A 27,402-nucleotide genomic window follows, 5' to 3' on the forward strand; every position below is an offset into this window, starting at 1 on the left:
GTTATTAGTCCCTCACCGTACTCAGAGGTAACCTCCATCAAACACTGGCCAGGACAGCATTCACCCACAAAGTCAGTTAGGAAAACCAAGATGGATTAAATAGGATTTCACATGTTTATTTCGCCCTGTTGGTTTGGCCATTTAATTAAAAAAAGGTCACAAAATTGTGGATTCCTTCCAATTACAGAACCGATACAAAACATACTGTACGGATGTAAGCCTCGGCATATATACACGTACTGTACAAGACACCCAAGAAGTAAACATCCAGGTGGAAACTGGGAGCAGGACAGTCTGAGGTTGCAGAAATGACCAACGGTAGGATTAACCATTTATTTCCCATTTAGAAGCACAATAAGGAACACAACATTAGGACACAAGATATAGTGGTGTACACAGATATCAGCCTTTCCAGCGTTAACAGGGACACGCACTCAAAGCGTCGCCCCCTCTTCTAGTTGATGAATCTGCAGGGGGGGGGGGGGATGTGAAAAGTTCCCCTGAATCTGCTGCATTACCTTTACAGTTGTTGCTTCACAACACGCTCAAATTGTGGGAGATTAAAACAGGGACAACCAACTGCATTGTGGAAATATTTCTCACAATGTGTGTTCAGTGAAGGCCAACTTTCAGAACACCGCCCGGTATTCTTTTGTCCCAGAGAGATGCTGGTGAGATGGCTGCGCTGACGCTATCATTTAGGATCACAGGGCGAGCAAGAGGACAGTCGGCTCCCTCGGACACTGATGGAGGAAAGGAAACAGCTGGAAGGAGCTCTCTGGGACAAGAGAAGAAGCAGGCTCAGGGGAATGCAAACATCTGCAGGTTGGCATTCCTTCCCACTAGATGCTAGAGGGAGACAACAGCATTCAACCACGAGTCCATCTGTGCCTTTGACACCACCGGTACAACCCGACCCAGCATTTTACTATACCTCTAGTAAAATATCCACTGTTTGTTCAAAAACATCCCAGTGCTTTCATTTCATTTATATAAAACCTTTTCCCCATAAAATCTCAATAAAATAAAGTTGCTCTTAGTAGATATCAGGACAAAGATATTAACAAAATTGGAGTAAAAAAATCTCACAGTGAACATTGGGAACAAGATCTGAACCGTCTCTCCCTCACTTCCCCTCAGAATGATTTTAACATCCGACACAAATACAGCAGCTGGAACAGGAGACGGGTCAGAGAATTTAAGCATGAAGCAAATGAACCGACTGGACTGAAGGTTTCTTTACTACATTTTGTAAGAAAGTGCTGTTAGAGTGAAACTAAATCAAATGATAAGACACAACAAAGCTAAACAAATTCCGTAATCATCTAGAATTGTCATTTAATGATATCAAAATAATACCCAATAAGTAGATATTCAAAGACACATTTTACCTTGATTTTAGTGGAATAATTGATTCTTTGATTAACAATTATCTTATTAACACAGCAGCCCCACGTTTGTTTTGACAGGTCAAGTTGGCTTCAGGAGAGTAGTTTGCTCACATTAGATACAAGCATTGGAGACACGTGGAGAACTATGTCCGCTTACAGAGATTACAAACCCATGAAGTGATGAGAGAACTCTCACAAGATCCCACTGGAATTATGAAACATTATGGAATTCTCTGAAAACATCCACAACCAGGAGAAGGAATGTGATCCTCGTCTTCCTGCACCGGAGCAACTCAGACTGGCACTCTAACAAGGACGCCGTTCGTTTGCTGAACACCCGATATCTGACATACGGTAAAACACCCAAAGACCTACAAACATTGGTGAAACAATCAAAAAAATAAAACTTGGTCACATGGTCATGGAGATTTACTTCCTTCTTTTGAACCGTCCTACACTTGAAAGTAAATTTGATGGCACTCGGGAGAAGTATACGACTTACCCGTTTGTGTAAACTAACAAAACCCCCAAAACTATCTCGTCATTCACGTTCAGACTCTTTATGTCCTCTGCCGTCAGTTGGCCCCACTCGCATAGCAGCCCCGGGATCAGTGGAGTAGTGTTCAAATGCCCAGCCACCGTCTCTCCCCGTCACTTTGTGCAGAGGAGTCAGTGGTATTGATCAGAATACAGACACACATCACTGGCACGGTCCGTCGCAATGTAAACGTACCTATGTGTATGTGTGAGTGCGTTAATGTGTGTGAGAGATACAAGGGATCATACATTGCACGTCTAGTGGCACATCTTTCTCCAGTCCTGATTCAGCCATTCCCATTAGCTCCCTCATCTGGACCCTTTCATTACAGAGAACTCACACAAGAGAGAAAAATAAAATCAGCTATTAGGCAAAAGTTCCCAAAAGTTCACATTACAGTACTGTTAAGTCTCATTAGACGAAACAAAAAATACAAAAAGGCAGAGAGAAAAAAGCGTACACTCAATCACCATCATTTTCAATAACTATATAGGAAAAGGTTTGTTTTTTGATTAGATATATTATCATCATTAACATCATAATTATTATGATTATTATTCATTATTATTGTCACCATTGTCATCCGTTTTTTTTGTTTGTTCAGGGATCAAACGGAGTGGGGGCAGGGAATCAGTCACTGGGAGGAAGCCTTGGTAGCTATTGTGGAGACACAGTGCTGCTGGAAGTTGGGGGACATGGCGGAGTTGCAGCCCAGTCTCTGACGGGGGCCCTTCAGCCCGCCGTCGCCCTCTACGATCCAGGGGCTGCCGCTGGCCTCTTTTCCCAGCATGCTGCAGCAGCCGGGGGCCGGCGGGGCGGCGTTGGGTACCGTGGTGCTCACCGGCAGGCCTTTGGGCTGCTCGCTGGCTGGGGCGAAGTCTGGGTTGTGGCTCTGAAGCACGCTGGTGATGTGGTTCAGGAGGTCATTGAAAAACTCTGGGACGCCTTCATAACCTGAGAACATTAGGGGCCATCGGTCACTTTAGCTAATTACGCTTATAAGGGTTATGTTCCTATTTACATGCAAGCTGTTTTTGTATACATGCATAGTATAGTTTAGTACATTTACTAGACTGATGCTCAGACTGAAATGCCATTTCATTTTGCTTTACTAGTGGATGGGAGGCTGCACCTACCAGGGAATGCATTGATGTCAATGACGGCATGTTGGCCCGTTTGGTTGTTGATGATGACGTCGATGCCAAACAGGGACACGCCCAGCGCCTGCCGCAATGACCTGGACAACTCTCTGATGACGTCATCGCTGGGTGGCTGAGATACTCCCTCTACGTTCTCTCTCTGAGGATAAAGATACAATATTAAAGGTCGGCAGCAACAAAACATCAAAAGGTCACACGGGACAGCAAGTCTGTGACACTGTGGACGTACCGTGGTCAAGTCGGAGGACGACTCTGGTTTTGAAACATTGTGGCTGTTGAAGAAAATTGCTTTCCTGTCTGAAAAGGAGGCAGAGGAAAAAAAAAAAAGGTGAGGTTGAATATTAAAGAGCTTTGACTACATGCTTTCCTACGTACATTTCTCCTCTCTGGCAGCAGGTGGCAGCAGAACTTAACTGGTTACACGGTGCAATGAGGCAACCAGAGCTTAATTCTAGTCTTTTTTTACTGATTTTAACACCTGGTGTAAAGAAACAGAAACCTAAAACCAAACCACCCTGGTGTGAAGCCTTGACATGTAAGCCTCTCACCACGTCATGTTGAGTGCTCACTTGGGAACAAATCAGCATGTAAGTTGTTTTGCTCGTTGGGACCGTGGGTTTGCTTTGAAGCAGTGATGAATGTGACAGGATGAACTTCTGAATTTATTGCCCCTTTTTTCTTTGTTACCATTGCGATGATTAACTTTACAGAGTGTTGGAGGGAAGGAAGAGAGGAGGGGCGGAAAGTAAACTCCATCACTGTCCAAATAAATTTGCCCCCTCGGCTTTGTAGAGGGTCGTGGTAATGAAGTGTTTGTTCCCAAGCTGGATGAACAAACAGCAATTTAAGGAGAGGAAGGCTGGATGGGACAGAACGTCTCTTCCACTGTTATTTTAAAGATCTTTCCAAACACTAACTCCTACGTCTCTTTATCTTCATACCTCACTCTGTCATCTGGTCTTCTCCTCCACTTATAAAAGCCGATGTATGGCTCCGGGCTGCAGAGCACATTGAACTAAACGCTGTGCAGATGGATTTCTTTATGTGTTTGACAAGGGTTGTGCTTTTCTGCTGCACCGCTCAGCATTCCAGGCTAAAGGCAGCGGTTCTCTCTGCAGCGTAACAAAAAGCAGTCTACTACACTGATGGCCAAACCGCTTCGCATGAGGGCCTCTACTGTATCACATGCAAATACTGGAGTCATTTGTGCCAGGGGATTACCCGGTGTTCAAAGTTGCATCACGGGTAAGGCTTCTGACATGTTTCTGGCGAGAGAACGGCACTCCTCTTTATATTTTCAACTGTATCAACAGGGCAAACCTCAATTGCACCATGCTGCATCCCTTAAAAGGGTGAATAGGTCCAATCACAGGGGCTATAAAGCCATTTTATGAGCTCTTTCATTGGGTTATTTGGAGAAGCCGTGCAACTTGTACAGTCCGTCCAGTGTGCCAGTCCTTAGATATCCCTGCCTGTCTCTCTCTCTCTCTCTCTCTCTCTCTCTGCCTGTCTGTCTGTCTGTCTGTTTCCTCACCTGCCGGTCCAGCAGGGAAGTTCTTCAGTGAAGGTCTCTCCACCACGGTGTACGAGTCTCCGACCACAAACACCTTGTAGAGCACTGCGTTGTGGTTGATGAAACTCTGGATCACACAAGGAGGCTTCACGTCCTTCAGGTCCTCTTCACTGAAGATTATGGCCATCTGTGGACAGGAGGACGCCGAGTAAACGACACGTCTAAATGTACTCATCAACTAAAATAGTTAATTCCTAACTTAATACAATACAGTGAGTGTGGAGGAATGAAGACTATTTGGCGAGCCTGACAGGGGTATCGATTTTCAGCTGACAAGCAAAGATACGCGACTTACAGCACTTTATTGTTTGGACTTGAGTTAAAGGTGTTACTGCTCACACAAAGCAAACTGTGGAGGGTGTGAGTGACCTTGGAGCCTCTGTGGGCCTCTTACCTCGTGGGAGTTGGTTCCATGAGCCACCCGTGTTTTGCAAACTGAAGAAGAAAGAAGGGCGAGAAAAACAGATTATTAAGCACGGAAACCTACCTTAGTGCAATACTGTAACGCACAAATGCAATGAGACACAGGTAGTGAGTTTATACAACAAGATTTGAAAGTATAGTTAGTGGTTAACAGTACAATATCAGGTCTAGGTAATGTATAGGGAGTATAGATTTAGCTCCTCAATATCTAGAGAAGAGAAAAAAAAACACTTACTGAAGGGGAATGTGAGTCCTTGCCGCTTGATGAGCTCCAGCACATCTGGGCTGCACTCTGTGTTCAGGACCATGAATGGAGGAGAGCAAATCCTTTCATCTGATAAAAAGAGAAGTAAAAGAAGGAGGAGGGAATTGGTAAAGTAAGACTCAGAGACTCAGTTACAGAGGACAAACGTCAGAAATTTAGTTAGTCATCAGTTATATAACAAAAAAAAGCCAACTACTAACCAACAGCAGAGGAAGAATACGCAACATTCAACCAATGTGCTGAAACTCTAAGAGCCGGTTAAAATGACACTATCTAATAATCTTCACGCGTGTTGTCGACCCATAGTCTGGCCATCTGTACGTTTGTTCCACTAACGGCTGCGCTCGCTTTGATACGTTTTATGGACTAAATCTAAATCAGAAAGGAGAAAATGACTCGCACCATAATCTCGTCCTCCCCGCGGCCATGAGGAGAGCGGTGTACTTCCTTGCAGACTGGACTGAGGGCAGACTGGACCCTACAGTGACTCACTATTGCCTCCCGAGGAACAAGTATTAACACAAGTAAGTGGATCTCTCTGCAACAAAATACAACATCGTAAACTCTTCCCAGTCTGTTGATTATGAGAGTTCATTCTTTAAATGTTCTAAAACTAAAATTCCGAAATCTCCTACACACAGTAAATGTAAAAATAGGTTTATTGTCAGTCTTCCTGGCTCTCTGCTTAGCAGCTTAACTGGATGGTGACCTATGTTCCTGCATACCGTCTCAACTGTCCAAGGTACCTTACGTTATATGTAGTGCTCTTTAAAATAGTAATGCTGAAATAGCAGCACTTGAGGCTATTCGTTCTGTTGTCATCCACAGCCTGCTTAGGAATAGAACAGGCTCTATTTAGGACAGAACATCAGACTGGAGTCTGAAAAATAATTGCTCAAAACCTGTTCAACATGGGGAGCAGATGAGTCGCTCACATTTGTAGACACACCTTATTTAATTTGGCCCAAAAGTGATATTTATATTTCATCCTTGCGACGGGTTTAGACAACAAACACAGCAGAGGCCATCTGAGGCCTAGGGGGACGAATGACTCCTGTTCAAATAAATAAAGCAGAAAGCTGCCAGGCCCTTCTGCTCCTCTAAAACAGCACACATACACCCAACACAGGAAAAGGCTGAAATACAGGAAGACACAATCTCATGAGGAACTATAGACAACAGGTCAAACCAGCCGAGTACATTACAGAGTCACCAGATCCATCGCCTGACTGACGGCCGTGATTGACGGCTCACGAGACGCCCAAACGGCAAACAAAGCAAACAAAGCCATACAAATAATTAACAATAATTGAGGCCGGGTTAATCCCTCAGCCTCTTTCTCCACCATGTTTTTACATCCCATCATGTTTGTTTGTTTCCATGATATTTTTTTACATCACATCCTGTATACGACTGAACATAGCAAACATCCTGCAGCTCCGTCACACGTCATATCAGGGCTCAGGATGCATCTATATCACATCTTCTGTCTTCTGTAATTTCCCCTCTACAGTAGGTACATGGGGACGATTAACCAGCTGGTCGGAGATATCACCGCAGGAAATCAGTGAGGGGGGGGGGGGCATACAGAGCTGGCAAAATGCTAATGACAAAAACACAATAGAAACACGCCGGTCTTTGTGCGCTGTGGGCCTCAGCAGTAGCTGGGCTCTCTGCTCCCACTAGTGCTGAGGTCAGGAGAATCTCATTTGCCTACATTAACTCCAGTGCTGAGTGTTGAACTCTGGGTGAGCACTGGGCCCCACCGAGATCTACAGCTCTCACAGAAGCCAGATAGTGCAGACACGCACACACAAAACTTTTGGGGAAACCCCACAATGAAAGCTGATGCACGAGGCAAAAAAGAGATTTTTCAAGCCCAAAGCCCAAAAGTAATCTCAGAATCTTCAACATCAAGCTACAGAGCAGAATCCAGGAAGATCTGCCACAACTGCTGCTGTGTAGGCGGATAAGGCCACACCCACACATACACATACAGTACAGTACAGTAGGGCAGTGTTAAGGGTGATAAAATAGAGACCAGGGAGACATATCATTAAAGAGGAATTCTGGACTGGTTCTGGCCATCATTCCTGTTGTTAATAATAATAATAATAATAATAATAATAATAATAATGTACGAGAGCTCTAACAATTAGTCGATTAATTAATTGGCAGAAATTTAACAGGCAGCTATTTTAATAACGGAATAGAAATTCCAAAGACTTCCTGGTGGCAACTTTTTAAAATGTGACTATTTGCTGGTTTTCTTAGTTATTTATGAAACTAAACTGAATATCTTTGGGGTCTCTTTTGGGAGTTTGGGACAAAACAAGCAATTTGCAGACGTGGCACCGGGTTCTGGAACAATATACTGCCACATTATAAACAAAGTAATTAATTAATTATTAACCGGCATATTATTTGATAATAAAAATAATCGCATTGTAAAAGCTTTACAATGTGCTCTAGTGAAATCGCTGAGACTGGGGAATGTGGCGACATTGCTAAAAATAAGTCCAACAGTAAACGGTCGGGATATATTTAGGTTTTAAAGAAAAACAAGGACAGCCAAACTGAAAGAGAAAAAGGGGAAACTGTAAAACACTGCTTAGAATCTATAGCAGATTAACCTTTTATCTATTTTACTATGGATGTTATGTATATATTATATGCTGATGTACACATTGATTTTGATGTAAACATGCTCATAGTTCATAGATCAACATCTAGGATCAACTAGATAAGGGATTATTATTGCCATCTTCAGGTACTCTCTCTTTCGCTTTGACCTTATTTACAACCCGTCTGATCGTCAGACTGCTGTTGCAGCAATGTTGTCATGTTTCAATGACTTTGTTGAGTCCAACGCCATCACAGTTGACAGAAATGATGACCCAAGACATACTAACCTGGAATAACCCTTCCAGTATGCACATTGTTGTTGTGCCCTGCAGCTGAACATGTGCTTTGACCACGTTGTACAAAACTAATTTCCTAATAGGAACACTTTTATTTCCCCTTCAAAAAGGAATACATCTGAATCTGAATCTGATCTGGCATGGTTCAAATGTTTCTATTTTTTGCTATTACATGACGGATGAGCACAGAATACTCTTCTTCTCTCTCTCACAGGCAATTACTTGTTCTGCGCTCTATAACCGTTCAATGTGCTGCTGGGTCCATTCCAGCAACAAGTCACTTTTGCCTGTAGGGTTACCCATCAGTCATCTGTGCACTGGTTACAGCCACGCTCACCACACTGCTGTTATTTCACCAGGACGAGAATAGCAGCATAATGTCTGGTAGGGAAAATATCCCCCGTTACATCACCGAGTTCCCAAAGTCTGATGCAGCTAAATTTTGTCTAACAAAAAAAATCATCAAAAAATAATCCAAGCCTTGTCAAACGGAAAACATTTCATGCTCCAAGTTCAGGATTTATAATAAAGAGGCTGAGGAATGGTGGATAAGAGAGCGTGGCCAAGTTTGTAATAGCATGCGAGCTTGGATCTGGTTGACGCTTTCGGGCTAATGGGGGGGAAGAGAGGCGGGTGGGGAGGATCAATCTCTGGCTCTGTCTAAACACTGCATGCTCACAGCAGACCCAGCGGAGCCGAGGACGACGTTTACGGGACTCCTAAGATGAGATGAGATGCTTTTTAAATGTCATTATTCAGTGACACTGCTTTTATTTGTGTTATTTTTTTTATCTCATTGAGACATCCGCTGCACACACGCCACCATCTGTCTGGTCCGTTACATCATATTCACGCATGCAAATAAATTAACTCCAAACTTCTAGGCACCGACTGGTGTGCCTGAGAATGAACAGAGAAGAAATTCCTTAACAAACGGTTATAACACCTAACATTCAGATCATATCTTCCCTCTGCTTTCATGCATTGGGTGCAGAGACTGAGAAGTTACATTCAGCTTCATGAAATGTGGTGTTTAGGTGGAAGGCTGAACTCTTCTGTTGCTATTTAGAGCTTGTTTCCTAGAAACCCCAGCATCCTCTCTCTGCACCCCCCCCCCCCACCCGCCCCCCGCCCCCAGACAAATCAGCAGGATTTTCAATATTCTAAATTGAACTCCAAACAAGGCGCTGCAAGAGGTTTACACTTCAAATACAACTATGAATCATGTATCTACTTTGACGAGATATTCATCATTTAATAATTGTGACATTGCACTTTCACATACGACAGGCTGGAAACCTGTAATCTAGTTGGGCGATCCTGTCTGCCCACTTGGCTCGTTGGACGAGTGTTTGGGTCTTAAAGGGTCTGCGTTTGCCTTTCTCATGTTGCAGCAATGATTAAATATTGATCGCTTGCATAAACACTTGTTCAGTTGGTCCTTGCAGAGACCTAAAGAGAATATGCAAATAAGCCCGGAGAGGTTTCGGTTTGATCCAGAGGAATCCTGCTTGTATTCAGAAGAAGCTTAAAACACTGAGAGGGGATTTGTTTTATAGAAGAGTTGACTTGACGACGGTTTTGTGTCTATAAAAACAGTCCACGATATCAAAAGTCAAGCATACACAGGAACCAGTAGAGTCCACTAAGTAACATAAACAGTTACCTTTCTCTGGCTCACACAGGAATCACAAAACCAAGTAGGACAACAAAGCAGCGCCAACAGCTTCAATCAGCACGACCATGAATCAGTGACACTCATCCATTAGTGCTCTGGCTATGTTCTATTAAACACATCAAGATGAGCTGATTCTTGTACTGAAGTTGAAATCCATTTAAACGAGTCAGAGCATAATGGCTAAATGCACCGCGACTGGAGCGATTCAACATGGAGAGACCACTCAAGTGATAGAATAAGGTTTCCAGAGAAAGCACAAACGCGCCTCAAGTGCTTCCTTCTATTGAGTACTATTCTGAGTAATGCAGACTTAAGCATGGCGAGCTCCCTGTGGCCTTAAAGCACTGGGTTGCCTTGGCAGCTGCTTCTGGACTCCATGACCTCTGCTGATAAGGAGGAGGAAGTGGCTGTGTCTAAGAAAGCTAGGTAGACTTTCCACACTCACACTATCCCCTCTAAACTTAAACCAGTTCTCTCAGTCCCTCTTGCTGAAAAAAGGCCATTTCTCCTGAGCCCCGTGCTGTTTTTCCTACAGTCACAGTGGCGTGGTGAAGGATTATAATGGCTTACACTCCATGCTTGTGTCTAAACTACCCACAATTGTCAAGGAGGTTTGGTATGCAAGCCTAAGTGTGAGCAGAGAGCACCACTAGCATTAATGGAAGCGAAATGGAGAGTCGAAAAAAAAAAGAGCTTCCTATAAATGTAGCCAGTGAGCCGTCTTCCTCCTCAAAGCAATGCACACAGTAAGACAGAGCGACGCAGCTTATACTGTTATGTAACAGCCATCACGTCCGTTTGGATGAAACGTCTTCTTGTGGTTCTATTTTAAGACCTAATGGCACTGCCGACATGCTGAAATGCCTCTGATCCTTCGCTCTGACACCAAAACGAGGCCCCTCAAAGAGTCGTAGACGATCAGTAAAGTAATACTTAAAAGGTTTACATTCCCCGCCATGTACGGGGTTAAAGGAAATGTGGATGAGTCACAGGTGTGTTTACAGTGCGTGTGGGTCGGGAATGTGTTCCTGTCATCATTGCCTTTCTCCGCCTGCAGCCAAAAGATATCTCTTGCCGATTAGTTTACGGTCTCTGTGACAGAGGAAGGTGTCGGACCGACTCGGAGGCAAATTCTGATCAATCAGTGAGAAACCGAAAAACGGAGCCAAGTTTATACTCGGGTCTGGCAGGGGGAAACGGAGCGGAGCATTTGTCGCGTGAAGGGGAGGAGAGAAATTATGATATCAGCTGGCAGGAATTAAACATCTGCTCGGAAGCATCGAATAACATAATTCAAGAGAGAGGCGACAGCGCTGTCATATGTTATCCATGTGTCCCCTCTGGAAGTGAAGAGGAAAGACAGAGAATCTGCAGTTACCACGACTCTGCCTTCAACCTTACGCAACACGTCTGATGATATTAAAAAGGACAGTGTTGAGGACTGGGAGAGGAACAGAGACGTTAATGGTGTTTAACTCAAAGCCTGGAATTCAGTCTTTGTTTAAGACTGAATGAATTTAAGATACGTGTACCAAAATAAAACGGTGTGTAAAATTGCAAGTCTTCAGAAATAAGTGGTGCTGAAAGCTTGGTGACGAAGTAGCTGCATGCACGGACGGTTGCTCACCGGACATTATGTATTATTGTCAGTGGAACGTATTTGGACCATCCACTCTCGTCTCACAACGGGTGGCAAACCATGTTGAATCTCAGCTAATGTCACACCGTCCTCCCTTTTGGACTTGCAGTTCTACAGTAAAAGTGCCACCAAGTTCCATGAAACATCTCACCTTGCATACAGCTCTCTATCCTGTGGATGAGTTGGTAGGACTTGCAGCGGTCCAGCAGGGTTCGGATGGCTGGAAGGGGGTCCAGGACGATGGTCTCAGGGTGGGCATCGATGTAGTCCTGAAACACACAGACGCAAACATTAGAACGTTCTTTATTTACATAATGCTTACAGAAATATGACATAAAATATGCAAAAAGGAGGGCTTTACGCCAGCACACTGAGGCACAAGCAACCGTCTGCCATGACACAAGCACAAACACATCATACAGATCGGAAACGTTTACACATCAAAGTGGGCAAACTACAAATTAAAACGCTGAGTTGAATGGTCAACGCGCCTCATTCTGTTTATGTTTATGAGCGAGAGAGCGCATGAGATGTGTTCCAGCAGGTCTTTGGAGGTTACATCACTACATCTCTGCGTGGCCGGCCGTTGGGTCAGCGTGAGGTTCACTATTTTACGTAACTACACTCCCCATCTCTCCTCTTGTCGGGTCGGCTCTGCTCTGGCTCCATCCCCACACCACCTCCTCTCCACTTTGCAGCTCTCCATGCTCTCCGCATTTCCATCTCTGCTCTGTGGATTTCTCTGCCAACCGTCACTTCCATGCAATTTGTCCTGACTCACAAAAACGCTCCCAGGTGGAGCCGGCTGGCTGGCTGGCACATCACACAAACAGCCAGTCACATCACAGCACCACTGTCATGCAAGCTTGCATGAAATGAACAGGCGGAAACGTAAGACGTTAAACACGTACAGCTCTTATCACACATACACTAATTGACACATTCAGCTTGTAAACAAATGTTTTTGCCTCGACACGGAGGACCCGCCTGTGGGATTTGCAGGGATCTAACGGGCAGCGCTGATCAAAGCCAGTTGAGCGGTTATGTAAAGCGAACGCGCTTCCGTCGAAAAATAAATCCAAACTAATCTTCCAGGAGTTTAGAGGAATACTCTACTGTCACTTTTTTTTCTTTTTTTTGAATAATAAACGCATTCAAACACAGTGAATGAGGGGGAGGTGAGATGGAGACGAGCGCTGGCTAGCAGGTGTTAGAGAGGAAAAGAGCCAGACGTATGTCGGTGTGGGTGTGAGGGAGAGTCGGCGTTAAGGCTGCACATCCTCTGTTCGTTTCCATAGGGGGGGGGGGAACAAAACAAGAGAATATGGACAGTAGAGGATCTGTGGTACTGGTTGTAAACTATGTCTGAGATGCCACAGGCATCACAACTTGAAGTGGAAAGTAAATTTAAGCACTTACAAGAAGCACAACCAGATGGGTGTGATTCACCACATCAGCTTGAGTGACATAAGTACCTATATGGCAGCAAGATAATACAAAAAAGATGGCTCATCACTGCACCCACAATCACGCAGCTCAAAAAACATCCTCATAATATTTGCACCAGGTCTGCTGTGCACACTACTCACACCTCGGGCCACTGAATCACTTTCCAGCCCGACATTTTGTTTGGAATAACGATGTATTTTAGAGTGGAAGGCTTATTCCCTCCACCACAAAAAAAAAGATTATTTATCATCAAATCTGAGTCATATTAGAAATGCGCCTATGCTTACATCTCTACGAAATTATAATCACAGATGACAGCTGTGTTCAGGTGAATAGATCCAATAACTGTAACAGCACGTCTTTGTCTTTTTGTGTCTGTGAGGCTCTGAGGGTAAAAAAACCTTCAGAGCTGTAACCTATGATTCTGAAGCACACTGAAGACACACACTTTATCTAAAGTGCTTTTCTGTCACACAGACCTTTAGAAAAAAACAAGGTGTGTGCATGTGCTTCAAAATGGCCACGGGTACCATAAAAGTGTGCAAATGCATCCATGTGTTAATATATTGACCAGGCTCTGCTGTGTAAGTGATTGCTCCACACTGACTTCCTGTTTGTCTTTCCTAATTGAGCAGTCAGGAGGAACACGTTGACAGAATTGCATGACGTTGATCGCGATTACAGCTCCTCGGTGGGGAGTGAGTGAGTGAGCGAGAGAGAGATACAAAATACATTTTCACACGATCTATAACTCTGGAGATTAATGAATACACTGACACACACACACCAGTTTTCTGAAGTGTGTTCACATTGTCACATTTGGAGCTGTGACCTGAGGTTACATGTGAGATTTGTCACATCAGGAAGAACAAGAAAAACTCTTCCGTAACTTAAAGTGACTCACCATATGATTAAATATAGTTGCTAATGCCCTTTATGTTCCTGGAGCTAAGTGAAGGCTCTTTGGTCTCTGGTATATTTACATGTAAACACAGAATTCTGTCATCCATAAATGTGTATTGCCTGCAGTGCTGCTGTGTTACAGACAACACGATCTAGAGCTCATTTCAATTGTATCTAAAGAGCTTGGCTAAAGTTCCATATCATGATCACTGGATCATGTACATGTTGAGTGAGAGATAAGCGCTGTGTATCATTTGAAACGCTTCTTTACAAAACTTTGAGAGGTATGAACATGTTTAGCCACAAAACCTTCTTTATGAAAACTGAAGGTAGAGTGAAAGTTCTTTGATATTAAATGCCGTCTAAACACAAGCAGGGATACAAGAAATCTGCCTCAGTTACATAATAAAATAAAATATGATGTATGATATAATAAATAAATAAAATAATCTAAAAAGTTGAACAGGAACTACTTGGTCAACGAATAAAACATTTTTTGATTTTTTATACCTGGTGCTACAGCCACATGTCGGACAGTGACAACACATTATTGAGGATCAAAACACATCCCTTATTAGTTTTTTAAAGATATTTTTTATACATTTCCGTGTTTATGTAAATTGTTTAGTGATGTAAATGTTTGCCTCACTTTTCCAGACCTCTGTACTGGTGTTCTTCACATACCTATACATGCTAATAATAAATATATAAAGACAAAGATGCATACCTGTACTCTTTGCACCAGCAGCACAGCCTGAGAGTCATTCTGGTCAGCCTCCAGGATGAGGTCAGTCAGTTTGTGGATGATGACGTCCAGAGGACCCTGCTCCTCCAGAGGCTGGCTGAGGTCCAGCTAAGAAGGGAAGGACAGCCGTGGGTCAAGGGTTACGGTAAAAATAAAACTCTCCCACACGCAGGTATTCATTTATCATATTTAGAAATGGTTAACCAAAGCAATCATCCATAAAAAGCTTTTTTTAATTTAAAAACAGCCAACAGTGTCTCTGAGCTGCAAAGCCATCCCTTTTGTTACTTACGGCAAAATAAATCAGTATTATTCTCACGTAATGCCATGTGGCTCTATTTTAAATTGGTACTTCTTTAACGCTTAAACAAAGAACTGATAGCGTTGCAACTCTCGCTTCTCGGGCAGTTTAGGGAGAAAACAGTACAGCAAACAGTACACTTCGCACAAAATCAAGAACATGTTCTCACAAGCAGTATGGCAAGATTTTTGACCAAAAGTAAAATCCCCCCAGTTTATTCAGGCCTCAAGTCAGAACTTGCCAAAACTTCCCCACATTCTCCTTTACCGCCCCTAAAGTATTGTGGCCTGCAGTTGGTTAACAAAGTCAAAAGATGTCCCCTATACGTACGGTTTAGTCAAACCACATTCCTCTTATTTGAGGGGAGTTTATCACATGTATCGGGCATGCTTCATTATACAGCACAGCTTAGGTAGGAGGCAGTACTCGGGATGGAGTCTAGGATGTTCAGAAATTACAAACAAGACTGAATCATAGCTGCTCCTGCATGGTCTTGTTAATCAAAGCAAGCAGTATATATATATATATATATATATATATACACATATATATATATATATATATACACATATATATATATATATACACATATATATATATATACACATATATATATATATACACATATATATATATATATACACACACACTATATAAAGTTAACAGCAGAATTAAAAAAAATAAATAAATCAGGGTTTTTTCCAGGCTGAAGGATAGTTTTTTTGAACATGATGAGAGAGTACCTTTGGGAGAATGAACACCAATTTCAGAATTCATCAATCTGCCATTGCCCTCCTCATTTACACCTGTAATCTGTCAATAGACATTAGTAATCTCTCCACCCCGTGTCATAGTTCTGCTCTAGGAAACATTTTTTCTTTGGTTATAAAAACAGCACTGGGACCGATTCTAAATCATCTTCTTCTATTCATAGCTCTAACTTTGGTGCAGCCAGAGTTTGTGTTGTAATTGTTTTGAATTACACCATCATTTATTTCTGGCGTCAGCAACTTTACTATGAGTGACAAACTTTCTCTTCCTCTGGCCAGGCCTCCAGTCAACAGCCTCTGAGCATTCGTTTAAAGTTTACCGCAACCGAAAGACTGACTGCACTGGCCAAGTAGTTCACAAGTAGTCAAAGCTGCTCTCACCGAGTGCGATATGATTTATCTAGGTCACACACACACACACACACACACACACACACACACACACACACACACACACACACACACACACACACACACACACGAGATGCTAGGCTGTAGCAACCAATTCACAAAAGGTCTGTATTCTGGCTGAATGTGTCCAGTTTGATGCAACAAAGGGAGTCGAGTTAGGTTCGTCTGTAAGAGACGAAACAACTTTCAAAGTTACAATACGCAAGGTTGTGTGAAAGGACAGACTGACCGTTAGAGAGACTGATAGAGAAGCCTTCAATACGTGGCTAGGTGTACTAGTAACTGAATAAGGCCACGAGTAAAAGTACATCAAGAGACAAACAAATCATCACAAATCCTTAAGCTATGTTTATTCTAACAGCAATAATACTACAGTGGTTTATTTATTTTGATTATACAAACACTGTGACAAATAATCTCACAGCACATTATGAATATGTCAAATGAAATCATGGTACTAAGAGACAGTGAAACTGAAACCAGAGCAAACACAGACTGTCAAACAGAGCTAATTGTCTAGGATGCAGTGCAGCTGTTGCGTAACGCAGTCCCTAACCCATTAGCTAATCAGCAAATGGAGATCACCTGATCATTCCAGACAAAAGACAATTCAGCAACACATGTGCAAATAAGCCAGAGCAGGGCAGGACCCCACACTGTCCTTTGTACTGTCCACAGTACGCAAACCGAGAGGGGCCACACCTTAGTCACACTGCTGTGGATCAATGCAGGATCTGTAAAAGTGTTCTAGTTTCAGTTGGTTTAGGGTTGGCCGCAATCAACCTGTCAGTTCAGCTAACATTTCCTGGTTAATAATTGTGAGAAGTGTGATGGATAGATGACTAATTAGCGTACCCTTGATCCTGCCCTGGAAAGTCAATTGCGCAGAGTTGTGAATCTGTTAATTATCAGTTGACTAAGACGCCATGGTGTTTAGGTCCTACTCAAGGTAGGGCAGACCATGTATTGATAGAAATGTATGTTTATTATTCTCAATAGAGTCTGATATATGAGATATATGCACTTTTCTATGGAGAGCAGGCACAATCTGCACGTTATACAGTATGCTTAGATTCAAAGAAAAGGCTACACGCCCTGTAATGTGCAAGTCGAGCCACATTTCCTAAATAGCTCATTATGCACTATACATCAACACAGCATGTCTTTCCCTGCCCATCTCGTGCTGCTGGCTCTCATTCCCCATGCTCCATTCCTCTTGCCTGTAAAAACACGTCCGTCTGAGTAACAGGCCAACATGAGCTGCGAAAATGTATGCAAGGCAACGAGGATAAAAATGTATAGTGACTCTAGCAGGTTTGCAAGAAGTGACACATCAAATATGTACGACACAGAATATGTTAAATTGTATTTTTCGATATATGCAAAATCAGACTAGTGCAAAATATTTGTGTCAAAATGTTAATTAGCAGCAGAAGCTACTGGAGAAGACAGTGACGATTTAGGATTTAGACACTAGACAATTGTGGATTAAAAACGTTTGATGCACTGTTGGGAGTCAGATATTGAGAAGTACTCAACAGGCAGCTGTTTTGGTGACTCATTGTACGCAGCAGTCCAGCTGGTTTATCAGAAATCAAGTGGCAGACAGAGGTGTGGCATAAGGTAGCTGCATAAAAACACATAAACATGCAGCTATGACCTTAATAGCACCGTCATGGTAAGTCAACCCTCATAAAATGTGCCGTCACCTGCGGATAACCTATTACTGGCTCGACCACCAGTATGAGCAGCAGTGGTGACAAGACCTCAGCGGTGGGGACAGGGCCTCAGCAGTGGTGTGAGGTACAGCAGGTCGATAAAAACCGCAGCGGGTGCTTTTCTGTTTAGCTAGAGCCGGGTGGGAAAGGGAATGTGTCTGTACTCCGCTGAGGCATGGCTTTTAATCTCTTGCTTACACAACAGAGGGCCCGTCCACAGCCCGGCCCCTCCACAGACACAGGACTCTACATCGTGGGGGTCAACACCCACTGGCAAAGACGCATCGCAGAGGATGACGCTCTCCTCTCCCCGTGCGTAGACGGAATGACCTCCGCTTTAGAGCTCGTCCAAAAAAAGCCAGCAGTAAAGTCACTGATGTCCTGCTAAATGCTAAAAGCAGAAATGTCAGCCGACTTCTTTGCAAGTCCCTCTGGGGCAGAGTGCTAGCAGTGGGCCACGGCGGTGATGGACAGCATAGAAAACACGCAGGATCCTGGAGGGAGAGGGTAGGTCAGGCCCAATATATTTTCAGCTTTGATGTGGCTCCATGATGGGCCCAAACTATACCCCAGAGAAGCAAAGGACAGAGCTCCCATGGGTACTTCAGTTTTCAACATAATTGTGTACAAATATGGTGAGCACAAACCGCATCGACCTCGTGTTTGCAGCAATTATTCGTCCCTGCATGGTGAGGTGTCGCGTGTGGAGCTGCTTCATTCTTCAGAAGTCTCTCTCTAGTTGTAATAATCTCACCTGCCTTTCGCTTTGTTGTCAGACATTCCAAGAGTGCAGACAGACGTGTGATGAATGATTTATTTTGTATGGTGTCGGCACTCTAGTCTAGTATAAAAGAAACATGTGTCGGAAACAAACTGCGGTTGTTGGCCACGCTTCACAGACAGTACACAATTAACGGGGATTAGCGGGGATCGACATGACCGGGAATCTCCACCCAAAAACCCTATGGAGGATCAAACTGGGAGCTCATGAGGCAACTGCCCTTCACCTTCGACCTTGAATTAACATTTTTAAAAACATTTTTGGCTGGTGGATAAATCATGGGGGATGAAAATGGCTGAGGATATTCAGGGAGATAAAGGAGTCACGATGGACTTCATATTATTTACTATCATCTCCACCCTGTATTCAGGACTCCAACAATAACTAACTATCTACTAACTGCAAATATTGGCCACCAATCAGCTTTCTTTGGATGTTTGTACACTGGAGGACCAATAAATACCATCTCAAGATAATCTCTCATTTGTCAAGCTCCAATTCAATATGTGGGTGAGATCCAGCAGAATGCCGGATATCAACGTTAAATTCCTAAGCACTTAGCATATAATAAAAACCGGAACTCGATAACTTTCTATGAACAGCCCACTCGAACGAAGGCCATTTGCTGTGATGGGTTTCCTCTCGCAGAGCGAATAATGGCTTCCTCAAGGCCGAGCCCGGTGAGTTAATCTCATCGGCTGTGTGATTCAGACGAGATAATGTACAGAGCACCTGGAGGATGGCTCTTATGAGCTCAGGGCTAAGGGGTCAGTATTGATGAGATGCTGCAAAACCGCTCGGAGGAGGGAGAGAGGGACGAAAAGGAGAGACAAGGTGAGCGTGATAATGGGTTACTAGAAGAAGAGTTAGAGTGGAAAGATGCTCGAGGCGAAAGGAGCAATCATGTAAAGTCAAACAAAAGAACCATCTGTTCCCCTTCAGTTGTCAGTCCTGATGGGTATACATGTAGATGGTTTCCCACACTAGAAATGGAAATATAAAATGAGCTCCCTGGGGCTGCCAGATTTAGCAGAGATCTGTTCACACAGGGTGACGTCATAACCACTACCAACCCTCTGGAGGAGGGACACTCCACAAGACACTCTCTTGTGGCAAACACCATATATCGCTGAGTGCAATGTCAAATATCTATACGTCATCTCGGCTTCTTTTTCAAAGTTTTGTTTTAGTAGATTGGAAGTAGTACTGCAACTGACCATTTTTTAAATTATCGATTAAATCAGCTGATTACTTTCCTAATCAACCGACGAATCATTAGGTCTAAAAATGAAACACAGGTACTTTCAGCTCTAGTACAAAGCCATCATTACAACAAATCTGTGTTTTCGACAGAAATTAGCTTGAAATACAACTGTAAACAACATTAACTATTGGCTTATTCTGCCAGAAAAAGCCTGGGATAAACTCATCCTTGGATATCCATGGTTGAGTCTTTATCGTCAAGATCAGACCGCAGGGACAAGGTTGGTGATTTAATAAATGTACAAATATGTTCTACTCCAGCCTTCTACAGAAGGTTAAATGGACTTGATATCCACATAACTGCACCACTGCCACCCCTAAAGCTTAACTAAATAAATAGGACATGAATACTCTAAATGAACACCTAATCTAAACACAATTTCTATTTTTGAAACAATAGTAGTGCCAGACAAGTTTTAGCTAAATGTTTTCTGTGTTATGTAGCAGCGCTTCCTTTCCATGATGTCTCTTCACTAACATCCGTCATCACCACTCTCATCTCTGCCTCTCACAAAACATTATTCTTCTTTGTTAAGATTCATTAAATAATTCATGGTCTTTACGGTCAAAATGTAGGCTTCAGTGAGATTGGGCTTAACATATATTTTAATTACAGGACCTCAAGACATACAGGAGAAGACATTTAGAATAACGTTTCAAATACATAATCTTGCATTAGATATCGCTTCATTGACTGCAAAATAAGAGTCTATGGTAAAGTGTAAGGGCTTCACTAGTGGAATGAGACGGCTTTGTACACAGACTTGTAGAACAAGGCCAAAGCATTACAACAGCTTCCATTATCTTCACTTGTGAAGCAACCATGACCGTACAGGAACCGACTGGCAGCAGAGTCACCGGTGTGAATTCAGAAACACCTCTGGCTCAGTAAACTGAGCCGTCTCAATTGGCAGCTAAGCTAAAAAGGAAGGAAAGTTTCTGCTGATTTGTGTGGAAGAAGAAAAAAAACCTCAGTGGGCAACAGGTAGTCCTGGAGAAAGAGTTATGAGGAAGGCCAGAGGGCTGTTCAAGTCCCCGGGTTCCCCCGAGCTGTTTGTGAGGTTCTACTCTCCCACGAGGGACTGAATGCACAGTTGGAAACAAAGCCCTGCTTACTTTGGGACTATTCCCAGGACAAGGCTCTTTCTGGGTGTGCTGCTATCGTTAGCACAGCCAGAGAAAAAAATAACCTCAAAGCAAAGGGGGGAAAAAACGTAGGACGATTTCCTCCTCGACCACAGAAAGCACTTTAACTGACAAGTACTCAACACTGAGCTCCCAGGACTGAGTAACAATTGTTACTATGCTGCTGTATGTGCTGTGTTTACATACTCCATGTAATGTGCTGTGTCCGATAGCCATTAATGACAGCAGCCCTTACTTCCCCGGGGGCCAAACACACACACACACACACACTCAAACTAAAGACCCTCACAGAATGAGTAGCCACTGCCCCAATTAGATCCCTCAGACAGACAACACCGTTTACAGAGTGGAGGCCATATTGTGCCGAGATGGAAAAAAAAAGAAAAATCAAAATGGCCCGATGATGCATTCGAACTGAAAATAGCAAGAATGTGAACCAAACAGGGATACAGTACATTTTACAATGACTGCAAAAACCATAAAAAAAAGTTTTTGTCCACTTACCTGAACAACTTCTATTCCTCTTTTCCTGAAAAAAAAAGACAAAAGTAAGGGTCATTAATTTAACCAAAAAGTGTAGTCAGTCATAAATAGACACGGCCATGCATCGAAGGTACCTCAGCTACAAGCTGCAAGACATTATGTATACATTTACTTGCATAGTGAAAGCTTTGTAAAACATGTCTTTGCATCAGTTGCCCTTACTGGAGTCATTCCCGTTATCATCCATAAGGCTGCCTTCACACCTAATCAGGTGTTGCAGCGACAACGCCGGAGTCCTTATTCTACTTTTAACAAACAATACCAGTCTTTTGGATAAAAAAAAAATAATCTGTTGCTTGGCAACCGGCAGAGGACTACATGAGCGGAGTTGTTGGCAGAGGTGACGTCATGACGTAGTGAAGCTCACCACTGTACACATGTGGAGTCCAGCGCCACAACCACCTCAGCCTGTCCGTGCCCAGTTTGTTTTTGAGCCAGCAGCCCCGTGGTAACCGCAGTGCATCCATTCACCGCTTCACAACAATGTGGATATTTAATACTGCAGCTGGCGTGTTTCATGTGCTGTGAATGGGGCCTTTTAGTTCGGTCCCATCTCAGATATGGAGATTGTCTGCTCTCCTATACGGTTACACAGCCAGCAGAACAAAAAGGGATTAAGGAGAAGACCCAGCAGAAGAGAAGAAGGCCAAAGTCAGAACCTTTTGAACTGGCTTGACACATTAAGAATATAGACCAGACACTTTCTATTACACCATTTCTTACTAACACGCAGTATCGTATATCCATTTAACTCGATCACTCATATTGTGTATGTGTGGTCCACCATAGACATGATAACTGCACTGAGAGACAGTATGTGGTTATAAAGTCTATAAGTGGATGTATTTGAGGATGTGTTGCCACGTTCCAGCACACAGGGTTAGATAATGTGGGCCAACCAGGTGAAGCAGCAGAACCTGTTGGGGCTGTTAAATCTTTGTCCGTTCCTTGAAATCAACACGACCCTTTCTTTACATGTTAATAGATTTTTTAAAGTGTTAACAACAGTCTTCCAATCACTGCAGTGAATGGTATCATTTGGGTGAAAGACTACATAAATACAGTGGGTGTACCTCAATATAGTCACGTTACACTTGTTGTCCTAGAGTGGCCTTGCCTTGACAGGTCTATCTAACAATATTTTCACTGTGTCCAAAGACTGTTCTCGAGGACCTTGTTTCCCCCCCCCCCCCCCCAAATCAGGTACATGAGAGTCAGTAAGAAGCCTCTAAATTGCTGTGCAAGGCCGTGGGACACAAACATAAACCCAAGTGGCTTTGACCAGCAGGAATCCCTTCAGTCCAGCTGGCCAAGACAGGCCAGACTCCACACTGAAGCACTCACAATGTCAGCTGCATGATGAAAGAGAGAAAACCTGTTCAGCCACTATCAGAGTATCACACTGGCCCATTCTGTTAAAGTGAAACATTTAAAAAAACAAGTAAAAAAAACCCTGCTCATATAGATCTGTTCAGTAAAATCAAGGTGCATGAAATTAAATTCAAAGAGTGTGATATTGCCAAAGAAATCATTTATTTATAAATGAAACGGACACACCCTCGGACAGGTGTGCTGACTGGGGAAAACTAGTCATGCAGTGATCATATACATCAGGGGTGGCCAACCCGCGGCTCGCGAGCCGCATGCGGCTCTTTGCCCGGTTTCATGCGGCTCTTACGTTCATATCGAAGTTTGTATTTGTGTTTTTTTAATGTTCGTGTTCGCTTCGCTTGAGTTAAATACGGTATTTTCGTCAAACGCGCATGTGCGGCCACAGATTACGTTCCTCGTCGACCCATTTAACGCCGAGACGGACTGTTTGAAAGCCCCGCTTTAAGTAAAAATGTAAAAGTCGGACAATTTACAAATATCCGTTGTATCGCGCAAGGCGGAGCTCCTCCCCGATCCGCACGCGCCGCGCACACCTCCACCAGCGTATGTGACAGCAGCAGCAGCAGCCACCCTCCCCGCCCCGCCGCCGACAACCGGCCCTTTGGGGGCAACCATGATGCTGATGTGGCCCCAGAGCGACAATGAGTTTGACACCCCTGGTGTACACAATGTTCATTGTTGAAAATGACTGGCCTGTGGTCTTAGGAGTCAATTTCTGTCATTATCATATTGGTGTGTGACATTTACAATAAATCTGGCTGAGCAAAGGTATGTGTGTGTGTGAGGAAGGGATAGGGTGATGTTCATGTGTGCCCATGTGTATGATGTGGCTCTTTGCGGTAACACAGTAAAAAATGTGGCTCTTGGTCTCTGACTGGTTGGCCACCCCTGATATACATGATACACCCATATTTACTAATCATTTATAATTTAAATGGGCGAGTATTTGTGGTTCCTGTAAAAGGCAATTCATTTGACTTGATTGTTTTTCACAAATACCACTTCTTAACACTTGGCCCCCACCCTTCATATCAAACAGGGGTTGGCAGGATGCAGGGAGGGAGGGAGCGAGGGGGGGTGGGTGGGGGGGGGGGGGTGTTACTTGAAGGTTTATGAGATTAAAAATGTTTTGTGGATTACAGTGTGGTAATCTGAGCTGGCCCAACCAGGTTGCTTTGTGAGGCAACAACCCTCATGAACAAGGTAGGAAGTAATTGCCTGCTATAATGCACACTGACAACACACCTGACCTACCACGGCACATTCTTGCTCAGTGACACGAGTGAAGACGATAAAATGATTTCTCCACCGTCATCGTTTGTGTTTACAGGATAACTGTGGCCCTCAGCACAGCACAGGCAATTAGGCAATGTTGCCATTAGAGAGGATCAGGCCGCTGCCATACCGTGGAGCCTTTCCACCATCCAGCATACTGTGAAGCAGCATATAGTAAATCAGTGAGCGAGACTTCACTTCTCCTGAAGTCATGTCTGCTGAGAAGATCCATGCCCTACTTTGTAATACCTTATATAACAATTGACTTGGCCTGAAGAAGGATGAGCTACAACAAGATAAAATACACACAACACTCATAGCGGCCCCTTTCAAGGCTGGAGCCTTGATATGGTCAAAATACACCCTTGAACCAATTCATATTATGACTATGCATTTGGACAGATACGTTCCCCTTTTTGGAGATAAATAAAACATCTAACAAACAAAAAGCCAAGACTGGTTTGTGTGATATCACAATCCTTCAATTACAATCAACATAAGATACTGTAACGGTCAAAGGTTGATTCTGTATAATAACAGCACATATCCTGGTTTAGATATGTCGTCAACATTTCTTTTTTTTTGTTATTCAACAGCACATGCCTTACAGTTTCAGCTTCAGGACAATTAACAAATTAATAACACCTGTTGTATCTGCTTGTCCTGTTACACATGTGCCGTAGGCCACTAAGAACCATCGTACCCACACACGCTCCCTCTTCCCACTATGTCTCAACAGGCACCGCCTCACAACATAGCAAACACAGTCAAATACACTAAACTGACTTCTGCCAAGGCATGCTTACATATTTTATTATATTGTATAGAACGTCTTTGCATTACAGCTGAAAGAAAAGAAGCACAGCAGCCACAGGCCTCATCGGCTATGCTTTAGTAAAACATCAAATGCTTAACAGACAAGGATGCTGTGTATAAGTATGAGTGAGAAAGGGCCGCAAAACTACAACCGGGCTATTCCCTGTAAGAGGAGAACAGATAATAATGAGTCCCTTTTGCCATGGAGTTATTAAGAGGAAGTACAGTGTCCGTCAGTACATCTCTTAATTCCCTGTGATATCAATTGAGGTAAGCCTACTGTGTGAATGTATCCGTTAGTTGCTCTACAATCACTTGACCTGGATACATTAGATTGGTGTTATAGCCACATACCTGCACAGATCAGCAAATGCTTGAAAATTCAGCTTCTTCATCTTCTTCTCGCTGAGCCAGTAGCCGACTCTCCGGCCTTTCAGGAACGTCTGCATCTCCACTGTGCTCCTGGTCCTTCTCCTAAGGTGAACGGTGTGACTGAAGACTCGACCTGGACACAGGCACGAACCAGGAAACCACACTGTGACGTTCGTCTCACAACAGTCAACAATGAGCAATGAAGGAAACACTCGGGCTCGCGACTCGGTTCGAGACACGTTACGTTACTCACACACAGCCTGAAGGCCACATTATCTAGTTTCCAAACATAACAGTACAGTTAACGCGGTTCAGCATCAGAACCACGTTAACTGACCCCCTTATGCTAATCTCGGCTGCTAACGTTAGCTAGCAAGCTGGGCAGTGACAATCTGCGAAGCTAACCGTTGGCATGCAATTAGGAAACGTAAGCTAGCTCGCTAACAAGGTTGACCAACGTTAACCGGCAGAACAGATTCAAACCACTTCCAAATATCCAATGAGTTAAAACTAACTAGCAACGGATAGTTGGCTGAAAGATGAAGCAACAGTCGTAAAGGTGACTAACGCTACGCCAGAGAGGCTGTGGTGAGCTAGCATTTCACTAACCTGCGATTTTACCACAGCTCCCCCCCTTTCAATGTGTGTCCTCTTCAGAAAACTAGCTCGGACAGCTTCCCATTGTCGTCCCGTCCGGTGGAGAAGGAGTTTTCAAACGAGGTGACAGATGACAGCCGGACTCACGTTGAGATGTTCCTTCTTCAGTCTGCAGATTGAACTGCTCACACCCAGGAGCCAGGAGATTGATGCTGCCTTCAGGAGCCCCTCGGAAAATAGCAATGTCGAATCACAGTCTCTTCTGATTGTACGTGCTGCTGTGCTTTAATCATCGATTCATTTAGGAGATTGTTTTCTGTCAACAGTCCCAATTCCAGATATATATAAAATGTTTCGTGAACTTTAACAAATGGACAAGCACATACTTACATTGGATAGGATGGAGCAAGCAACGTTTGGCGTTATTGCTGAAAAACTGATTTATTTAAATGTGTTTTGTTTGTTGATTAATCGACTCAGTTTATCTTCTACACAAGTCAACAAAAGCACGACATGAAACCCAAAAGAGTGTATATTTAGATGTATAATTAAGGTGCTGTTAAGCAGTTGTTCCTTGATAGTCCTGACTTTAACACAGCTTGTTTCATTCATCATTGGGGAAAAATATACTGATTCAGGTGCCCACAATATACCAGTAGGATTATTTTTCTTTTTCGCTGGAGACCCAGCATTCTTAGCTCTGTCCCTGCACATTAACCACCTCTTTGGGCTGTTCATGGTGGTTCGACAATATTTCCGACAGCCTTTAAAAGCACCCGGGATGCGGTCAGAGAAGTTCAGCTTGTTCCCTGTGAGCACGGCTTCACTGTCTGTCAACCCAACCAACACAATAAATGAAGAATTAGGAAATATTAAGGCAAAAGGCGGATCAGGGGTTTGTGAATGTGTACACAAACTAACTTCAGTGAGCACAGTTAACTGACCTTCTATCTGTGGGAGTGCTGCAGCTTGCAACACGGCCTTTCAGCGCAGCAATGGACGCATATTTTAGGCGGGCGCCCAAACAGCGCCAAATATCACAGTGGCGCCATCTATTGGAAAACCACTGTAACATACAACAAGTTAATATATTTTCTCAGACTTTTTTCACACACACACACACACACACACACACACACACACACACACACACACACACACACACACACACACACACACACACACAAACACTTATTTTGATACGAATTGTTAAGAAAAGATACCGAACACGTAAAAAAAAAATACCATCACGAGATTAAAACTAAATATTTTAAACGCTGTTAAGGTGGCCGGAGGGAGGCCTATCCACCGATTTCCAAACCCTCTCCTGAA

The 27,402-nt window shown here is 43.5% G+C and overlaps 1 protein-coding gene across 2 annotated transcripts; it reads right to left on the reverse strand.

Annotated features, from left to right (window-relative positions):
* Nucleotides 1-319: 319 nt before the first annotated feature.
* itpk1b (inositol-tetrakisphosphate 1-kinase b) lies at nt 320-26,251 on the reverse strand. Of its 2 annotated transcripts, XM_079174045.1 has the most exons (11): nt 26,083-26,251; nt 25,456-25,606; nt 21,580-21,604; nt 14,668-14,793; nt 11,740-11,857; nt 5,321-5,419; nt 5,057-5,097; nt 4,624-4,789; nt 3,319-3,386; nt 3,066-3,228; nt 320-2,883 (listed from the first exon to the last, which is right to left on the reverse strand). In XM_079174045.1, exons 2-11 carry the CDS (start codon nt 25,548-25,550, stop codon nt 2,564-2,566), a joined length of 1,221 nt encoding a protein of 406 aa, XP_079030171.1. In that variant the 5' UTR covers nt 25,551-25,606; nt 26,083-26,251; the 3' UTR covers nt 320-2,563. The 2 variants fall into 2 exon arrangements, with proteins under 2 accessions (XP_079030171.1, XP_079030170.1); XM_079174044.1 differs by having other exon boundaries at nt 3,066-3,386.
* Nucleotides 26,252-27,402: the final 1,151 nt, after the last annotated feature.

This window comes from Pholis gunnellus (assembly GCF_910591455.1).
Source record: "Pholis gunnellus genome assembly, chromosome: 15".
NCBI lineage: Eukaryota > Metazoa > Chordata > Actinopteri > Perciformes > Pholidae > Pholis > Pholis gunnellus.

Coding starts and splice junctions, on each gene's coding strand:
- itpk1b (XM_079174044.1), bottom strand. CDS start 25,550: ATGCAGACGTTCCTGAAAGGCCGGAGAGTCGGCTACTGGCTCAGCGAG. Junction 5,420..11,739: donor GATAGAGAGCTGTATGCAAG/GTGAGATGTTTC, acceptor TCTTTTTATCAG/ATGAAAGGATTTGCTCTCCT. Junction 2,884..3,065: donor TGACATCAATGCATTCCCTG/GTAGGTGCAGCC, acceptor TAATGTTCTCAG/GTTATGAAGGCGTCCCAGAG.